This window comes from Neoarius graeffei, chromosome 2, assembly GCF_027579695.1.
Source record: "Neoarius graeffei isolate fNeoGra1 chromosome 2, fNeoGra1.pri, whole genome shotgun sequence".
In the NCBI taxonomy this organism is placed as follows: domain Eukaryota; kingdom Metazoa; phylum Chordata; class Actinopteri; order Siluriformes; family Ariidae; genus Neoarius; species Neoarius graeffei.
The window spans coordinates 28650610-28668379 of NC_083570.1; the positions used below are offsets into that span (position 1 = coordinate 28650610).

A 17770-nucleotide genomic window follows, 5' to 3' on the forward strand; every position below is an offset into this window, starting at 1 on the left:
CAAAAGATCTTCAATTTCACCGTACAATTTATGATCCATGGCCTAGGATGTCACCGCATTGTTGCAGATTGTTTTTCAAACATAACACAATGGAATATTGATTGCATCTTGGTGACTCGCTACTTAGCGCAGAGGTTTCTGGGAAGGGTGAGCTGACTCTTTAAAGAAATTTGTGTTTGAGCTGAAAAGACAAATATGAGATGAAAGATCAGAATTTCAGCTTGATCTCAGACCCAAATAAAGTAGAGATGTCAAAGTATATTACTGGTCTGCTTGATTTTCTAAGTGAAATTAATTGCTGATGTCTCCAAGCATATAAAGAGATGGGGATAGGGAGATGGAGCATTAAAAGAGAAAGGATACTTGACAAGTAATCTACCCTCCACAATGAATTGTCTCACCTACAGAACATGAGCATACTTTTGTTATATTATGAACTGCCAAATCTATTTCAACCAAAAGGTACAGGTTCTTTACTAGTACCTAGAATAATGAAGACTACTTCAGGAGTCAGAGTTTTTTCCTAAAAAGCCCCCAGCTATAGAACTCTTTTTCAAGTATCCATTAGTGGCAACAGTGCTATTCCTTCATCTGCTGGAACACTCAACTGTGTGAGCCCATGGCACTTCTGTTACAGGTGGAGATCCATGAACACTGAGCTACAGTGGATACTAGACTACATTACAAGTGGCAATCATGTTACGTAATGTATTATACTATCAAATAATTTTTACATTATAATATGCTTAATTTTTAATTCACACATGCAACTAAAACCAGCTTACATAATCAACTCCATAGACCAATACACTGGAAAGATTAAAATAAAAAACAAAACAAAATAAAAAATAATTATACAGTAACGTATAATTGAGGAACACCAGATAATCAGTGTCAAGATGCTTTTTTTTTTATCAAAGAATATGCCTTTTCAGCTTTATTTAATAAAAATATGATCTTGTCAGCTTTATTTAATTACTTTTGCAGATTTATTTAAGAGACAGCATTGTGGCCCAGCAGGTAGCAATGCTTCCTTACAGTTCTTGAGCTAAGTTGCTCTAATGTTCTCACCTTGTATGCCTGGATTTCTTCTGGGTTCTCTAGTTTCCACCCACCTCCCGAAAATATTCCCCAAAATAGAAACTCTTGTTGTTCAAGAATTTAACACATGACCTAATCTATCTGTTAAAACTGTATTAGCTATATTTTGTGTTTACTTAGCTAATAAATACAGCTAGCTATTGGCGTGTAACCTATTTTATATAATTGGAGCAACTAGCAACCAAAGGTTCACTTTAGTTTACTTTAGTTAACATTTGCTCATATTTATGATTCTTTCTTGTATTTTACTTTCAAGATTTAAAGTAATCCTAAGAGTTGTTCTTAAAAACATATTAGTGTGATGATAATTATCTGAAATCTGAGTGTGTAGGGCTAAATGGTCCAAAATCCAGCTGGCAATGATTCTGGAAGAAAAAGATAATTTTGACTATACGCCATTTTGACTATACGCCATATTTTCCAAGAGACAGCCAGTTTTTAAATTCGAAAACAAGAGAAGTGCCCCGGGTGGCACGGTGGTGTAGTGGTTAGCGCTGTCGCCTCACAGCAAGAAGGTCTGGGTTCGAGCCCCGTGGCCGGCGAGGGCTGTGCGGAGTTTGCATGTTCTCCCCGTGTGCAGGTTAGGTGAACTGGTGACTCTAAATTGACCATAGGTGTGAATTACGGTCTGTGTCAGCCCTGTGATGAAAGGGTGTAGTCACTCTTTCGCCCGTAGTCAGCTGGGATAGGCTCCAGCTTGCCTGAGACCCTGTAGAACAGGATAAAGCAGCTAGAGATAATGAGATGAGAAGTGCCCCCCAGCGGCCAATTTCTGTAAGGTTACATTGTACTTGATAGTGTCTAGATAGACACACAATCCAAGTTTGTTTGTTTTTTTTAATTAGATAAATAAAAGAATATAAATTCTGCCAAATGCCTGCCAAAAGCAGTTTGGCTGATGGTGCATTTAGCACTTATAGATTATGCACATGAGGAAAAGATCAAATGGGCTCATGTGTTCTTAAAGGTTTTTTTTTAATGTTTTGCTTGCTTGCTTACTTTTTGTTGGGCCAAAGAATCTGCACCATTTCTAGTCCTCATGGACAAAAATCTTTTAGGGATCAAAATCTAAACTGCTATGCTGTAGCGCCCACTTGAGGCCAATTTCCTGAGTAGAAAGAAGGAATACTACCCGCTAACCATGTGAATAGGGTTTCACCTAGGGGTGTAACAATACACTCCGGTCATGATTCGATTCACAATATTGGCTTCACGATTCTATACAAATCGATTCTTACAATATTTTGAATAAAAATTTGAATGAGGAAAAAATGTCTGAAAAGACTCCTTTTTTATTTCTGAATCATAAACAATGCAAAACAATGTGATTTTTTGTTTGTATAAAACTAAATAAAATTTTAAAAATGGCTACAAACAGAGGTTTAATGTTGTCAACAAATTGTACTACAGATTCACCATATTTTAAAAATACAGTACATTTATAAATACTCCCAAAACTTGATTGAAAATTTGGGAAAATTATTAATTTTAAACATAATCAGCTCCACAGCAGCGCCTGAGGTGTCATTTTAACTGGAAATAGAGCTCCAAAGTAGGCTAAATTGATCACAAAATCCAAGATGCACATCCTCATGTTTTTGCATTGTGATGCATCATTACACCCCAAGTTTAGCACTACATGTTTAGACTACTACAACTTCTACTTCTACTACTACTACTATCCTAAATAGATGCACATCAATACACAGTCATGCTCATGGAACACAGTACCAGAATAGATAAATTTATCAGTAACTACTTTTATAGTTGAAACGATTGATTCATGGATAGATTCATTGAACAATTGGGCAAAATTCTGTATTTCACATTCAAACTAAGAAGCTTTATAAAAAACAAACAAACAAACAAACAAACCAGTATGGCTGATAACCTGCAGCGTTAGGCTGATTTTGTGGGGGCCATCATCTGGTAAAACACAGACAGCACTGTTATTCCTGCATGATGTGAGCAAGAATGGTAAAAATATATCTTCCAAAACACCATGTCAATCATGCATACATCTGAAGACATATGACTGTCATGGAACCTTTAACATAATATTAGCTTTTATTAATCCAAGCAAACTGTTACATTAAACAGTTACATAAGTTACAAGGTGTACACCTTAAAATTATTTTCATCTTTTGTTTGTTTCTTCTTTTATTTTCTTATCTGGAACATAGAAACAGCTAATGTTTAGAAATGCAGGCAAAAAGTAGTAACGGCACAGTACATTCATCAACTCAACAAAATGTCTATACAAACCATAAGGCAGGAGAAGGAGAAATGTATGGCCAGGATATTTCTGTCAGAAAACAGTCAGTTGATACTGTAATGGTCTGATTCCTTATTGATTTAAATACACCATGTACAGCCCACTGAAAGCTAGAACCCTGAAAAAACGTCTTGCCTAAATCTGTCGGCACCATTTAAACACCTTCCATTTTTTTCCATATCTTTACAGAAAACGAGCATCTTAACCACATTTTCTGTCTTATTAGAATCATACAATGACAGTACATATGACTGTGAAAAATGTAACATTTTTGTAATGAGAACATAATTTTTTTTTCTTAAGTAGGGCATAGTCCCCCTCATTTCACATAGGTGTTTACTGGCCTATTTAAAATGTGAAATGTCTTTTTTACATGAAGTTAAAAAACAAAAAACAAACCAATAATAAAATAAACCAGATGGTGGCAGCATTGCCTTAGGCTTGAATAAGATGACAGCTGCATTGCCCCTTTCTAAACAGTGGATCTTTGTGGTCCCTCCTTGAAATTAGTTACATCAGCGTAATTTCAATTAATTGTAAAATAGAATTGTTAAAACCCTTGACAACGTCAACATGAGTTGTTGTCAGCATGTTGTACAAAAAAACATGAGCGCAAACATCCAGAAAAAAAAGACACAAAGTTTCCTGAAATATACCACATGGAGAACCATGGAAGAGACACACAGAGAAAACAAGAAATTTTTTTCTTAAAATGGTAATTTCTTAATCATTCCATCCTAAATATTCAACTACTTCTTTCCTCTCCTTCACTCCATCCAGTCAACCTCATCGAACTCAGAGTCATCTTCTGAGTCGCTGTACTCCACAGCGATGCGTCGGGACAAGATGGTGGCTACGTCATTGCCTACACGCTCATGCTTTGCCTCCTGTTCCCTTTGCTCCTCGACCTTCCTCAGCTGGATACCTGTGAGAGGAAGATACAAACAGAAAGTCACTCTAGATTTGCTCAAATCCATTTATTAAGTATGACAAGTTCTACACACTTTATAAACGGTCTCTTACTTATTCCCAAAACAGACTAAACAAGCCACGGAGTATGCACAAAAATAATAAACAATCTACTAAATATGTCCAAAAAGATTAAACAGCCTACTGAATATGCTTAAAAATGTGCCTAAACAAATCGTTCACAGTTACCAAAGCAGACTAAACAATCTCAAAGAAAAAAAAAATATTGAACAGTCCATTGAATAACTGTGGGTGGTAAAAGAGAGCAACTGGACTTGCTTGAAGATTCTTGAAGATGTTTCACCTCTCATTCTTCAGTTCTGTCTGAATAATAGGGAGTATCAGGTATTTATCCTCTCATGGATGAAAAGCTCATCTAAAGTGTCGTTGAGTCATCCTGTTGGTGTGGGTCACTGGGGGCTGGATGTGAACAGCCTCGAGAGTCGTTAGGGTGATCAATGGATTGCCCGGGCGATCCATTGATCACCCTAACGACTCTCGAGGCTGTTCACATCCAGCCCCCAGTGACCCACACCAACAGGATGACTCAACAACACCTTAAGCCTCGGTCACAACTGGCCGTACGTGCTCCTACGGCCGGTCTACGTGCAAAAAACACAAGAAACACATGGAGGGCGCGCGTGAAACGCACGGAGGGCGCGCGTGTGACGTGCTGATTTTCGAGCCGTAGACTGGCCGCAGACTGGCTGCAGAGGTTCTTTGTCATGATAAACAAACTCTACGGGCGCTTATGTTTTTTTCAGGTTGCAAGACAAACTTACGGCCAACATGCGTCTTTCTCCACAAACAAAAAAAAATGCAGCGATTTGGGAAACGCCAAAAATCGCACAGCCAAAAAATCGTACGTCCGGTTGTGACCTAGGCTTAAGATGAGCTTTTCATCCATGAGAGGATAAATACCTGATACTCCCTATTAGTCAGACAGAACTGAAGAAGCCTTTCGGATGAGAGGTGAAACGTCTTCAAGAATCTTCAAGCAAGTCCAGTTGCTCTCTTTTACCACCCACAGTTACTATGACCTGGATGACTGAGAATCTTCACAGACAAGTCCATTGAATATGCTCAAAAACTCCTATTACCTTTACGAATGGCTTCTAATAGGACACTGCGGGCATCGCTGATTGGCGGAAGGTTTGATGGATGTCTTTTGACTTCGTGACCCGAGTGAGTGGACGGAGATGAAACCGGGAATGAAGGCACAGGGGGTGGACCTGGAGGCTGACAAGGGGGGGAGCTTCGGGCTCCTGGGTGAGGCAAAGGAGGAGGTGGTGGAGGAGGAGGTAAGACAGTGCTGTCTCCCATGCCAGGAAGCAAGACTTTGTCTTGTTGCAGTCGGGCTGGAGAAGAATGAAGAGGTGGAGCCACAGGAGGAGGGGCGGGGTGTAATACACCAGGGGCAATCTGAAGGGGTGCAGGAGGAGGGGGGATAGCAAGGGGTTGCTGGGAAGGTAATGGTGGGATTGGCGGTGGTGGTGTGCTGCGCATGCTTGAACCTGATATGGCGGATGGGAGAGGAGGAGGGGGTGGGGGGAGTGGGGGAGGAGGGGGCGGAGCATTGGGGTTCAAGAAGACAGGAGTGCGGGCTGGAGACTGAGGATGACTGTCGGAGAACCCTGAACTGGAGCTGAAAGAGAAATAAAAACCAAGACTGCTCTTTTCAAAAGAGAACTAGGGCACCACTTAACAACTGATTTTGATGATTAATTAATCTATTGATTATTTTATGCATAGTTGCATTTTTTAACATATATCAAAATATTCAGTTCGTAATACTGCATTTCTCTGCAGCATTTCAAACAACTAATACTACTACAGATCTATTAGCTATGCTCAATGAAATGTCACTACAATAATGTTGCAATTCAACATTATTTACATTTATCAATTATTATTATTATTATTAATCTGTCAGAGCATAAGAATATTTTCAAAAATCATCATACTTGTTGGGATCTGAAGATTGAACACTTAATTTTCAACAAGCTATGGTTCATATTTCACACTATTAATGTTCTTGAAGTTTCTATGTGTTCAAAGCAAAACAAATCACCATGAGACTCATGAACAGTGTGAGAAACCCAACGTCTGAGCTTATAGTGCTCTGGGAGTTTTGTACTCATTTTATTATCTTAAATAAAAGAAAAGTACATAAAGAGAGAGAATGAGAAAGAGAGCAGGATTGCAAGAGGGAAGAGAGTTAAAGGTATAAATCATGTTTTAAACTGGGTCATTCCTTGCTACAAAGCCAAGATGGAAAAACTTCTGGAATGAAAGAGAAAAGTGCAGCTGCGTCATGGTGCATAGACAAAATACCATCTTTAAAAAATTAATACTTTTGTGTTTTGATCATTGTGTTTTTATTACAGCACAGCTGAATTCTCAAATCTGTTTGTTCAAAAGTTATTGATTCATTTTTTGACAGTAATTCTGGCTGTATTTCATATCACAGGTTAAACTGTTCATTCTAATACACTATCGTTGCTATAGTAACAACAAATTCACAGGTTTATCTTAAAAGAAAGTGGCGAAGCATGCACAAATTCAGTCATGAGCATGTAAGATGTGGGGAGAGGGGCAGAGCTTCCATGTAACGTCAGTGAATATCAGAGATCTAACTACCTGCACAATTCATTCCATATACATTGCCTCATCTCCTGTTTTATTGTGGAGAATAAAGCTGAGCTTTTGTCTAGGGGAGACAACCCAGATTAAAAAAAAAAAAATCTCAACACTCAGTTGGATAGTGGTGATGTGTGGAGTTGCGACCCCATCACCTTACCCTTTTTTCGCATTGTAAAGTTACATGCTGTGGAAGGTTCAACAACTACAAATCCTATACTTCCAGTCCCGGGAGTGGACAGGAATCCAGCCATCGATGCTAGTGCTGGTCAGCCTCCAGGACAACCATATGATGATGGGTCCTCAAATCCCATGGGAAGGGGCTCGTCTGATCCCAGCACTAAAACCGAGGCACTACTGTGATGCAGGAAAACCTATTATATGGCTACCTTCAATGCATGCACAATCCGAGAAGAATCTAGAGCAAAGGAGCTGTCATATTGTGCACGCTTGCTTGGCATTGAGATACTGGGAATTCAGGAACATCGACTAGTTCACCAAGCTGAGCTCAAATTTTGTGGTATTGAAGACAACTTTCTTGTCACCTTGTCCGCTTGGAGAAATGAAGCACAAGCTGCGGTGGGAGGGGTAGGCTTCCTTCTTAAGCCAATATCTCACTGGGCTGCAACAGCTTGCAACAAATTGCAAACGTCATTCGCGAGAGGGTTTCAAAATTGTCTTGAAACATTCGCGGGGCTTCTCAATTTCCTTGCATGAGTCGCAAAGTGTCGCTCCTTCGTCGCTGAAATTTTGAACATGTTCAAAAAATGTGTGCGACAAAATTTCTCTCAAAATAGCTGCAAATGCATCGCTGGTGTCGCAAAGCCGTGGCAAACCCTTCTCAAGTGAGGTTTCCTCTACTTCCCTGCCTGCTGAGGGAAAGCGGGCTGCGACAGCCTGCAACTAGTTGAAGACACAACAATTGCAATAAAATATGTGAATATCAATTGAGTGTGATTCCAAGTGACAATTGTCACTAATTCGCATATTTTATCACAATTGTTGTGTCTCCAACTAGTCGCGGGCTGTCGCAGCCCAGTGAGATACTACCTTTAATAGTAGGGCTAAGAAAGTGTTATGTGATACTCGCTCATATTCCCTACGGGTTCTATTCTCTCAGTTTGTGGGCAACCCGGCTACTACAGTGATAGTTGCTTACTCTCCCACATACATCTCAGAAGCTAGTGAGACTGAGCAGTTCTACGATGTCCTACGCGCAGCTATTCAAGACACACCTGCTCATAACTTTCTCGTCATCCTTGGTGACTTCAACGCTAGACTCAGTCCTGAGGACACACATTTTCCATTCCATGATGCCACAAACAGAAATGGTAAATATCTGGTTAAACTTTTGGTAAAGTACAACCTAATTGCAGTTAACACCAGCTTCAAAAAAAAAAAACCTCAGCAAGAGATGGACTTTCTTGGATCAGACCTCCGAAGTTAAGTGTCAACTGGATTACATTCTTGTTAGAAAGAAATGGTGCAATAGCATCCTCAATACTGAGGCATACAGCAGCTTTGATAACCTGGGCTCTGACCATCATGTAGTATCCATGAGAACGTGCCTGAGTTTGCGGACGCCGAAGCAGAGATTCAAATGTGTCTGCTATGACTGGAAGTGTTTTGCGGTGAAACCTGACCTGCAAGCCCAGTACAGCGTTGAAGTCAGAAACTGCTTTCATCTTTTGGCAGACGACACTGAAGATCCTACTGTGAATTACCAGAAATTTATAGATGCAAATGTGGCTGCCATCAACGCCTGTGTTGCATAAAGAGAAATCACATAATCTAAAATGTTCTTTGCATTCTGAAGTGGTAGCTGCCAGGGACAGTCTGAGGAAGATTCTAGTGAAATCTAATTCTCGTAGTCCTGTAGAACAGGAGAGGGATATGCAAGTACTGGACCTTGCAAGGAAAACTCTTTATGATGTGTACCATCAAGTGCAAGCTGAAGACCTGGAGGAAAAGGCCAGTAGGGTGGAGACCGCAAATGCCAACAAGCAGTATAAATGAGGCCTGGGTGGTCATAAACAAAATCACTGGTCGCAGGAAAAAATCGAAGCATGGACATGTGGCAGGGGCTAGCAAAGAAGAGCAAATCTCCACTTGGTTTTCCCACTTTAAGAATCTGTTGGGGAATGCACCAGCTGTGGATGACCCTGAGAAGGACATAGCCGATGTCTTAACAAATCTAGACATCGAAGATGGCCCATTTTCCATAGAGGAACTAAAGTGTGCCAAGAGCTCTATGAAACTAGGAAAGAGTGCAGGGCCTGACAATATCCCTCCTGAAGTCATAAAGACCTGTGACCTGGATGATATTATACTTTTCTTCTGTAACCAGCAGGGCTTTGAACTGGTTCAAGGAACGAAAACGAAAACCGGGAACTTTTTCTATTTCACATGGAACAGAAACGAAACCAGAAACTTTATTATTTTTTATGTTCCGGAACAGAAACGCTTATTAAAAATAATGGTAACTGGTTAATACCGGTTTTTATTTCGTTCCTCAAAGTTTCCGTAGCCTACAAATAAAAAAGCCATTCTTCTCCTGCGCAAGTTTCTATGACCCGCTGGGGTTCACTTCCTGTGTGACGTTCGCTGACTGAATGGAGAGAGCGGGAAGGTGGACTACTATCACGTCTCCATTACTGAGTGTCTGAGCAAAGAAGAGCCTGAACGTTGCAACCTCCCTATTGGCTGTTTGTAAAAATGTATCAATTGTTGCCCTTCCCACGGGAATCATCGCGGGCTCGAGAGACGAGACCTGACGAGTTAGTTCGTTGGTAGCAGAACAAAATGTCTGGACACAAATCGGGTTTTCATAAAAGGAAAGAAAATAAATGGAGGGTTGAAAATACAAAAAAGGAGGCAGAAAATGCAAAACGAGTTTTAAGGTAGGACAAATGGTTACTTTTTAAGGCAGCCCGCCGTGGCTGCAGGCTTTCAGTTGTGTCATTGAATGGTTACTTTTCTGAGGCAGGCAGCCACGCCGTGGCTGCCTGCCTGCAGGGTTTGCGCGATGTTGCACCCGGGTCCAGATTAGGGCAGAACCGGCCCTGGCTACATTTCAGGTGTAGTTTGTTTTATGTATGCATGTACTTGCATAGATGTGTACTTGGTCTTCCAATATGGCGCCTAACAAAATCTCGCGATGCGGTGACGTCATGCGGTAGCCCTCTATAGGGCCTGACTCGCCTTTGGTAACACACTAAACGAATTATCTTTCATTTTTGGCACTTTTTCTGTTTGTGTAGATGGGAAGACATACTGAGAATCCAAATCGCCAACATTTGAAATAATAATTGTTTTGAATTATTTCTTGTCTTATTTAATGAAGAATGTAATAGAATTAGCCTACATTTGGCTTAAGCTGGATGAGACAGAGACATAACTTTTTATAGACATTTGTTAAACCGCTGACAGGGAACGTAATTAACCATTCCGGGAACGAAATTTTTTTGTTCTAACCGGTTCGGGAACATCTATTTAATGGTGGAACCCAAAACCGGAAACGTTAAAATTCCGTTTCTGTTCGGAACGAACCAATAGGAAAAAAATTCTGGTTCAAAGCCCTGGTAACCAGGCATTCATGCATGGCTCCGGACCGAAGCAGTGGTCCCTCTCCAATATCCTACTTGTGCCAAAATCGGGGACTCTAACAAACATGGATAACTATCGTGGCATAATTTTAACTTGTGTCATTGCAAAGATCTACAACCGTATGATACTAAACTGCATCCGCAACCCCACTGACCCCCATCTTCGGGACAACCAAAATGGATTCCAGGAAAACAGGACAACAGTTAGCCACATTTTGGCTCTGCGGAGAATCCTAGAGGAGGCCCGAAAGAACAACCTATCTGTCATGCTCACATTTCTGGACTTCAAGAAGGCCTTTGATATCCTGCTCAGTTGAATTAACTCACGAGCCTAGATCAAGGAAAAATGATCAAGATCCTCAAGGCCTATGCCATTCCATCGATGCTACAATAGGCAATTGGTGTTAATCTGCCTGCTGGTGAGCTTGTGCTGTGGGAGCCTCTCTACAGTTGCAGAAGTCGAGGCAGTCCCCCCGCAACCTTCATCAACACCCTGAAAAGGGACGTGGGTGCAGCCAGTACAGCTGAGCTAGCCAAGTGCATGGCTGAGGACTGGGGCTCCAAGCATGTGACTCGGCTGAGGCTGCCATGATGTGTGATGATGATTTGATGTATTTTTGACTGATAACTTGAAAATTGTAAAATGTGTACCGATCACTGGATATTGTAGCAGTGCAATATCTTGTAGGGACAAAAAAAATTTTTATTGCACAAGCTAGTAGTGAAACAATGTGTGAGGAAAATTAATTTAACATTTATGGAAGGAGTCTCCAGTATCAGCACCTAATTTCTGACATCATTCTTCAGGACAGAAAGATAAACAATATTTTTTGTTGTCTTATTGACTTCAAGTTACAGAGATTAACTTGTTATAGCTGTTATAATGTAAGTGATAACAGGCAACTTGTCTTGCGGACGTTCCACAACGTTAAATGTAGCTATAAACAGATAAAGTATTCATTAATAAATTTAAAAAATTTTAAATGTTGGCATTTTGATTTGGTATACAAGGAATAAAACATTTTAGGACTTGTTGCTTTAGGGGAATAATCAACTTTGATGTAGTAACAGTTCTTTGACTTTGCATCACACCACCCTGTCCTTGATTATTTTCCTATAATTATGTTGTGCTCCTTACATGTACATTATAAAGGCCATTTAAACCCAAATATAAAACTAAGCTTAAAATTAAGCTTATTAACTCCAGTAAAAGGTTGTTTTAGTTCATATAAAGCTGCCTTTTTTTTGACAAAAAATGACATTCAAACAATTCTAACAAGCATTTAACCAATCAACAATTTTTAAGCTGTGCACACCATGGAGGAATCCACTATGGAGAAAATTAACAGTCAAGCTGTTCATGCTGTGCTCAGTGTCAAGGACCTCAGCTGAATCTCCTCTCTAGGTAAAAATCTCCATTTCCTGTGGGAAATGAATAGACCAAGCCTCCCTCTCCTACTTTTTTTTTTCCAAGGAGACTTCAGAGAGCATCGTAAGCAGCTAGATTGCTGTTTGGTTTGGCAATTGCAATGTCTCAGCCCACAAGATCTTGAAGTGGGTGGTGAAAATAGCTGAGAACATCACCATGGTCTCACTTCTCTCCATTGAGGGCATTTATGATAAATGGTACATCTGTAAAGCCACCAGTATTCCCATGAGCCCTCCTACTTCTGCTGTCTAGCATTGAGGCCATTACTACAGACTCTAACAGCTTCTTCTACAAATTGCTTAGGCTCCAAGAACATGCCAGTGGATCGATCTCTCCCTCTTTTTTTTTTTTGCACACCAAAACTTTTATATTGCACTCATTTCCAACCCAGGACATTTTTACTCATATACTTATGACACTATGTTATTGGTACAATTAGGAAATTCAGTATTTTCCTAGCTATTTGATCATGTGCATTAGTACTGAAGAGTTTTCCAGTCCTTCAAAACAATTTCTGTCACCAGAAATATTTATCAATCTCCTGTTATGGTGACTACCATGTTTAGATCATATGACCATGTTGGCTTGAACAAAGCTGCCATAAAAGGTACACAAAGTTGCCATGATGTTTGGGACAAATGTCCTTTATCAGTGGTTCAAAAAAGCTGCAAGAGGTAAAACCAGTATACAGATAAACAAAAGTTTAAAAAAAACCTAATTTTGTATGTTTTCTGTCAGTTTACGTGGAATCAGCAGTTTGGGGAAAGTACAGTAGGGTGACCAGACGTCCCCGTTTTTGGTGGCCTGTCCCTGGCTGGAGCTGTCCTCAGAAATGTCCCTGGTTTTAACCATGAACAACAGACAGGGGGGAAAAAAATCGACCGAAAGATCTACCAGATTTCAGCAGATACCTCGCATGTTATTTTGTGGATCACTTTAACATGGGCTCAGGCCGATAGCAGAGATGTTCTAGAACAGTGCTTCTCAACCACTGGCCACGGCCCATTAGTGGGCCGCAAATTTTTTTCAAGTTTGAAGCCAAATACTAAATAGTTCAGGATGTCGTAGTATACCAAATCCAGTAGCTGGTTTGCTGAACACTTATCAAGTGGAATAAATACATTTGTGGATAAAGTAAAAAGAACAAGCCTTTGTTTTTGTCACATTCCTTCTCTACATTTAACACGCGCACACACACAGAGCGTGCATGCATACACACACACACACACACATATATATACACGCACAGAAAGAGAGAGAGAGAGCGCACACGTGTGCAATGGGCAGAATAAATAAATACGTTTGTGGGTAAATTATATGGATCTGTGATGCCTGCTGGAAGAGAAGAGCAGAGAGAATTGAGAGGCTGTGATTTGTTTACACCTGATACTAAAACTTGTAGCGTCCTAGCAACCATTGCGAAGATGCATACAAAAAGCCCAGAAACTCCTACTTACCTGGGCAAAAATGATACAAGATTTATCTTGTAGTTTCCTGATCCCCAAATCTTTAACCCAGCTACATATAAAAAGTTATACGCTTCCATGCTCTTCCAGGTTTTCATCTGTTTGCCCGTGTAGAACGATGTCTGCAGCAGGTAGTTTGAGATGTCGGGAAACTCAACGGATGGATAATTTTCCAACTCATAATGAATGAATGAATTAATAACTTTATTTAAACATGATAAGTTGATCAGTGCTCTAAATTGACCATAGGTGTGAATGAGAGTGTGAATGGTTGTTTGTCTCTATGTCAGCCCTGCGATAACCTGGCGACTTGTCCAGGGTGTACCCCGCCTCTCGCCCATAGTCAGCTGGGATAAGCTCCAGCTTGCCTGTGACCCTGTAGAACAGGATAAAGCGGCTACAGATAATGAGATGAGAGAAGTTGATCAGTGCTCTAAATTGACCATAGGTGTGAATGAGAGTGTGAATGGTTGTTTGTCTCTATGTCAGCCCTGCGATAACCTGGTGACTTGTCCAGGGTGTACCCCGCCTCTTGCCCATAGTCAGCTGGGATAAGCTCCAGCTTGCCTGTGACCCTGTAGAACAGGATAAGCAGCTACAGATAATGGATGGATGGAAGTTGATCAGCAGAGCTGGTGGGGTCGTGCATGTACAGATACAAATAATTACAAACACAAAATACTAAAAATATACACTATCGTTAAAAAAACTTTAAATCTGTTGATTATCTATTAATTATCTTCACATTAAGTTAATTACTAGTATGGATAACTTGTTTTTTTTTATTTAGTTATGGCTACAATAGGATCAAAGTTTATTCTAATAATGTCAAATTCAGCTAGTAAAATTTTCTTTCATAGGAAACAGCCTTCTTTGCTAATGTGTAAGGATCTATCCCATTGAGTGGTTTTTAATAACTTGCTTGTTTGCTGTACACAAACAGGCAATAAGTTCTTGTGTTAATCGAACAGACTCCACTTTTGGATCATTACTCCCTTTTGACTGAGAATGCCCTGCATGCATGGTTTTATGTTGGCTTCTGGTATATCCATACAGTTTTACATACAATACCTACAATTAAAAACAGTTTGTTTTTATTGCATTTATTTAATTCCTGGGCTCCCATCTGTAACAGGGAGTGATGCTGCATTCCATTAATACAGTTTACAATAGATTATTACATTCTAATAGAATAGATAAGCCAAAATAATTGGGAATCTATTTTTAATGGGCCCCGACACATTACAAGTATGAATAGGTGGACCTTAAAGTAGAAAACATTGAGAACCCCTGTTCTAGAACACCTCTGGCAATAGTTTTTCCAGTATTTTGATTGGTGGAGCTGAGGAACAACTTTTTATTGGAGCGCTGGAATCTTTGCTGAAACTAAAGTCATTCATTCAGCTTTGACAGTTCATCCGCTTCTGGACAGGTGAACCATTGTCTTTTCTAGTAGACCTAAGTGACATTGTTTGTCATCTATGTTACTTAACCGTTGAATGTGTAAACTACATTTTGCGATGCTGTATATGACATAACATTGCTTGTCACACTGTATTGAGATGTAGCGGTTGACTTAACAAACAATAGCCTGCTGCGGCCAATGCTAGCAGGAGAAAGCTCAGTGCAGTACCAGTCAGTCAGCTGAAGTTGTTGCTAGATGTAGCGTTGCTGTAACAAAAATTCAGCTGAGGTAAAATTGTAACAGTTCAATGGAATAATCTAGTTTACACACAAATTGGTGTACAACCCCAGTTCCAAAAAAGTTGGGACAAAGTACAAATTGTAAATAAAAACGGAATGCAATAATTTACAAATCTCAAAAACTGATATTGTATTCACAATAGAACATAGACAACATATCAAATGTCGAAAGTGAGACATTTTGAAATTTCATGCCAAATATTGGCTCATTTGAAATTTCATGACAGCAACACATCTCAAAAAAGTTGGGACAGGGGCAATAAGAGGCTGGAAAAGTTAAAGGTACAAAAAAGGAACAGCTGGAGGACCAAATAGCAACTCATTAGGTCAATTGGCAATAGGTCACTAACATGACTGGGTATAAAAAGAGCATCTTGGCGTGGCAGCAGCTCTCAGAAGTAAAGATGGGAAGAGGATCACCAATCCCCCTAATTCTGCGCCGACAAATAGTGGAGCAATATCAGAAAGGAGTTCAACAGTGCAAAATTGCAAAGAGTTTGAACATATCATCATCTACAATGCATAATATCATCAAAAGATTCAGAGAATCTGGAAGAATCTCTGTTTGTAAGGGTCAAGGCCGGAAAACAATACTGGGTGCCCGTGATCTTCGGGCCCTTAGACGGCACTGCATCACATACAGGCATGCTTCTGTATTAGAAATCACAAAATGGGCTCAGGAATATTTCCAGAGAACATTATCTGTGAACACAATTCACCGTGCCATCCGCCGTTGCCAGCTAAAACTCTATAGTTCAAAGAAGAAGCTGTATCTAAATATGATCCAGAAGCACAGACGTCTTCTCTGGGCCAAGGCTCATTTAAAATGGACTGTGGCAAAGTGAAAAACTGTTCTGTGGTCAGATGAATCAAAATTTGAAGTTCTTTATGGAAATCAGGGACGCCGTGTCATTCGGACTAAAGAGGAGAAGGACGACCCAAGTTGTTATCAGCGCTCAGTTCAGAAGCCTGCATCTCTGATGGTATGGGGTTGCATTAGTGCGTGTGGCATGGGCAGCTTACACAAGGTATATCCAGGTTCTAGAGCAACATATGCTCCCATCCAGACGACGTCTCTTTCAGGGAAGACCTTGCATTTTCCAACATGACAATACCAAACCACATACTGCATCAATTACAGCATCATGGCTGCGTAAAAGAAGGGTCCAGGTACTGAACTGGCCAGCCTGCAGTCCAGATCTTTCACCCATAAAAAACATTTGGCACATCATAAAATGGAAGATATGACAAAAAAGACCTAAGACAGTTGAGCAACTAGAATCCTACATTGGACAAGAATGGGTTAACATTCCTATCCCTAAACTTGAGCAACTTGTCTCCTCAGTCCCCAGATGTTTACAGACTGTTGTAAAGAGAAAAGGGATGTCTCACAGTGGTAAACATGGCCTTGTCCCAACTTTTTTGAGATGTGTTGTTGTCATGAAATTTAAAATCACCTAATTTTTCTCTTGAAATGATACATTTTCTCAGTTTAAACATTTGATATGTCATCTATGTTCTATTCTGAATAAAAGATAGAATTTTGAAACTTCCACATCATTGCATTCCGTTTTTATTTACAATTTGTACTTTATCCCAACTTTTTTGGAATCGGGGTTGTATTATTCCACAGAGTAACTGGCTATGTAATTCTGTAGGCTTATAGTAATGTTACCAAAGTGTCAGTAATTTGTATAATTTGTTGTGATGTACAGTGGACTACACATTTTGATTAAGGCTACTCACTTAGGCTAGGTTGTCAATTCAGCTATGGCTACAGTTTAGGCTATGGGAGATCGAGAATCATTTGTATCCTCAATAATAATAATAATAATAATAATGTTTTGCCATACCTTGACACTGCTTGAATTGTCGTAAACTGTTTATTTAAATTATGTGTTTTGTATATTTTTAAATACATTGTCCATTACTAACGGCATATATGGTAATTAATTTAATATATTTACTTTCATGAGTCTGAAACATCTATTTCAGCTAGCCTACAATTTAAGCATCTATAAATCTAAACTATGTCCCCATACCAGAGATTTTAACGTTAATTAAAGACAATGTTAACCTAAATCAGTTGAAGAATTGGCCTACAGTGCACACAGTGAGGAAAATCCCACTTTTTATGCAATGCATGATCAAAATACATGAAAACCAGAAATGTCCCCCCTTTTTATTACAAAGATGAAAATTGTGACAGTTCCTATGTATGGGCGGAGCACAGAAGACAGCAGGCCAGAACTGAGTTCACAAAACTCTTTATTTGCACTTTTCAGTCGCAAACACTCTCACACACACGCACACACATCAGCCGTCTGGTTCGTGAGAGCTCCCTCTGCTCTCGCTCTCCCTCCTTAAGTAGGGCGCGGTCACTGGGAAGACACACAAACAGGTTAATTGCTCTCAGGTGTAGTGATTCTGCCACTTACCTTCCCTGACTCCGCCCTCCTGTCACAGACCGGCGCTTGACCATGCCCCCGCTGCCACATACCCCCACCGCCCAACTCAGGCCGGGCGGCCGTCCGGCCTGCAGCCGACTCCCCCCCGACGGGAGAGGAAGTCCGCCGCGACC

The 17770-nt window shown here is 40.2% G+C and overlaps 1 protein-coding gene across 3 annotated transcripts in view; it reads right to left on the bottom strand.

Moving 5' to 3' along the window:
* Positions 1–2510: 2510 nt before the first annotated feature.
* Positions 2511–17770, bottom strand: part of wasf1 (WASP family member 1) — a 303562-nt gene continuing 288302 nt past the window's right edge. For 2 of the 3 annotated variants that reach the window (XM_060914066.1, XM_060914065.1), the window contains 2 exons: positions 5446–5990; positions 2511–4301 (listed from right to left, as the gene is read on the bottom strand). In XM_060914066.1, coding sequence (XP_060770049.1) covers positions 4144–4301; positions 5446–5990 — 703 coding nt within the window. In that variant the 3' untranslated portion in view covers positions 2511–4143. The remainder of the gene's footprint in view (positions 4302–5445; positions 5991–17770) is intronic. The other variant, XM_060914064.1, reaches the window with a different exon arrangement.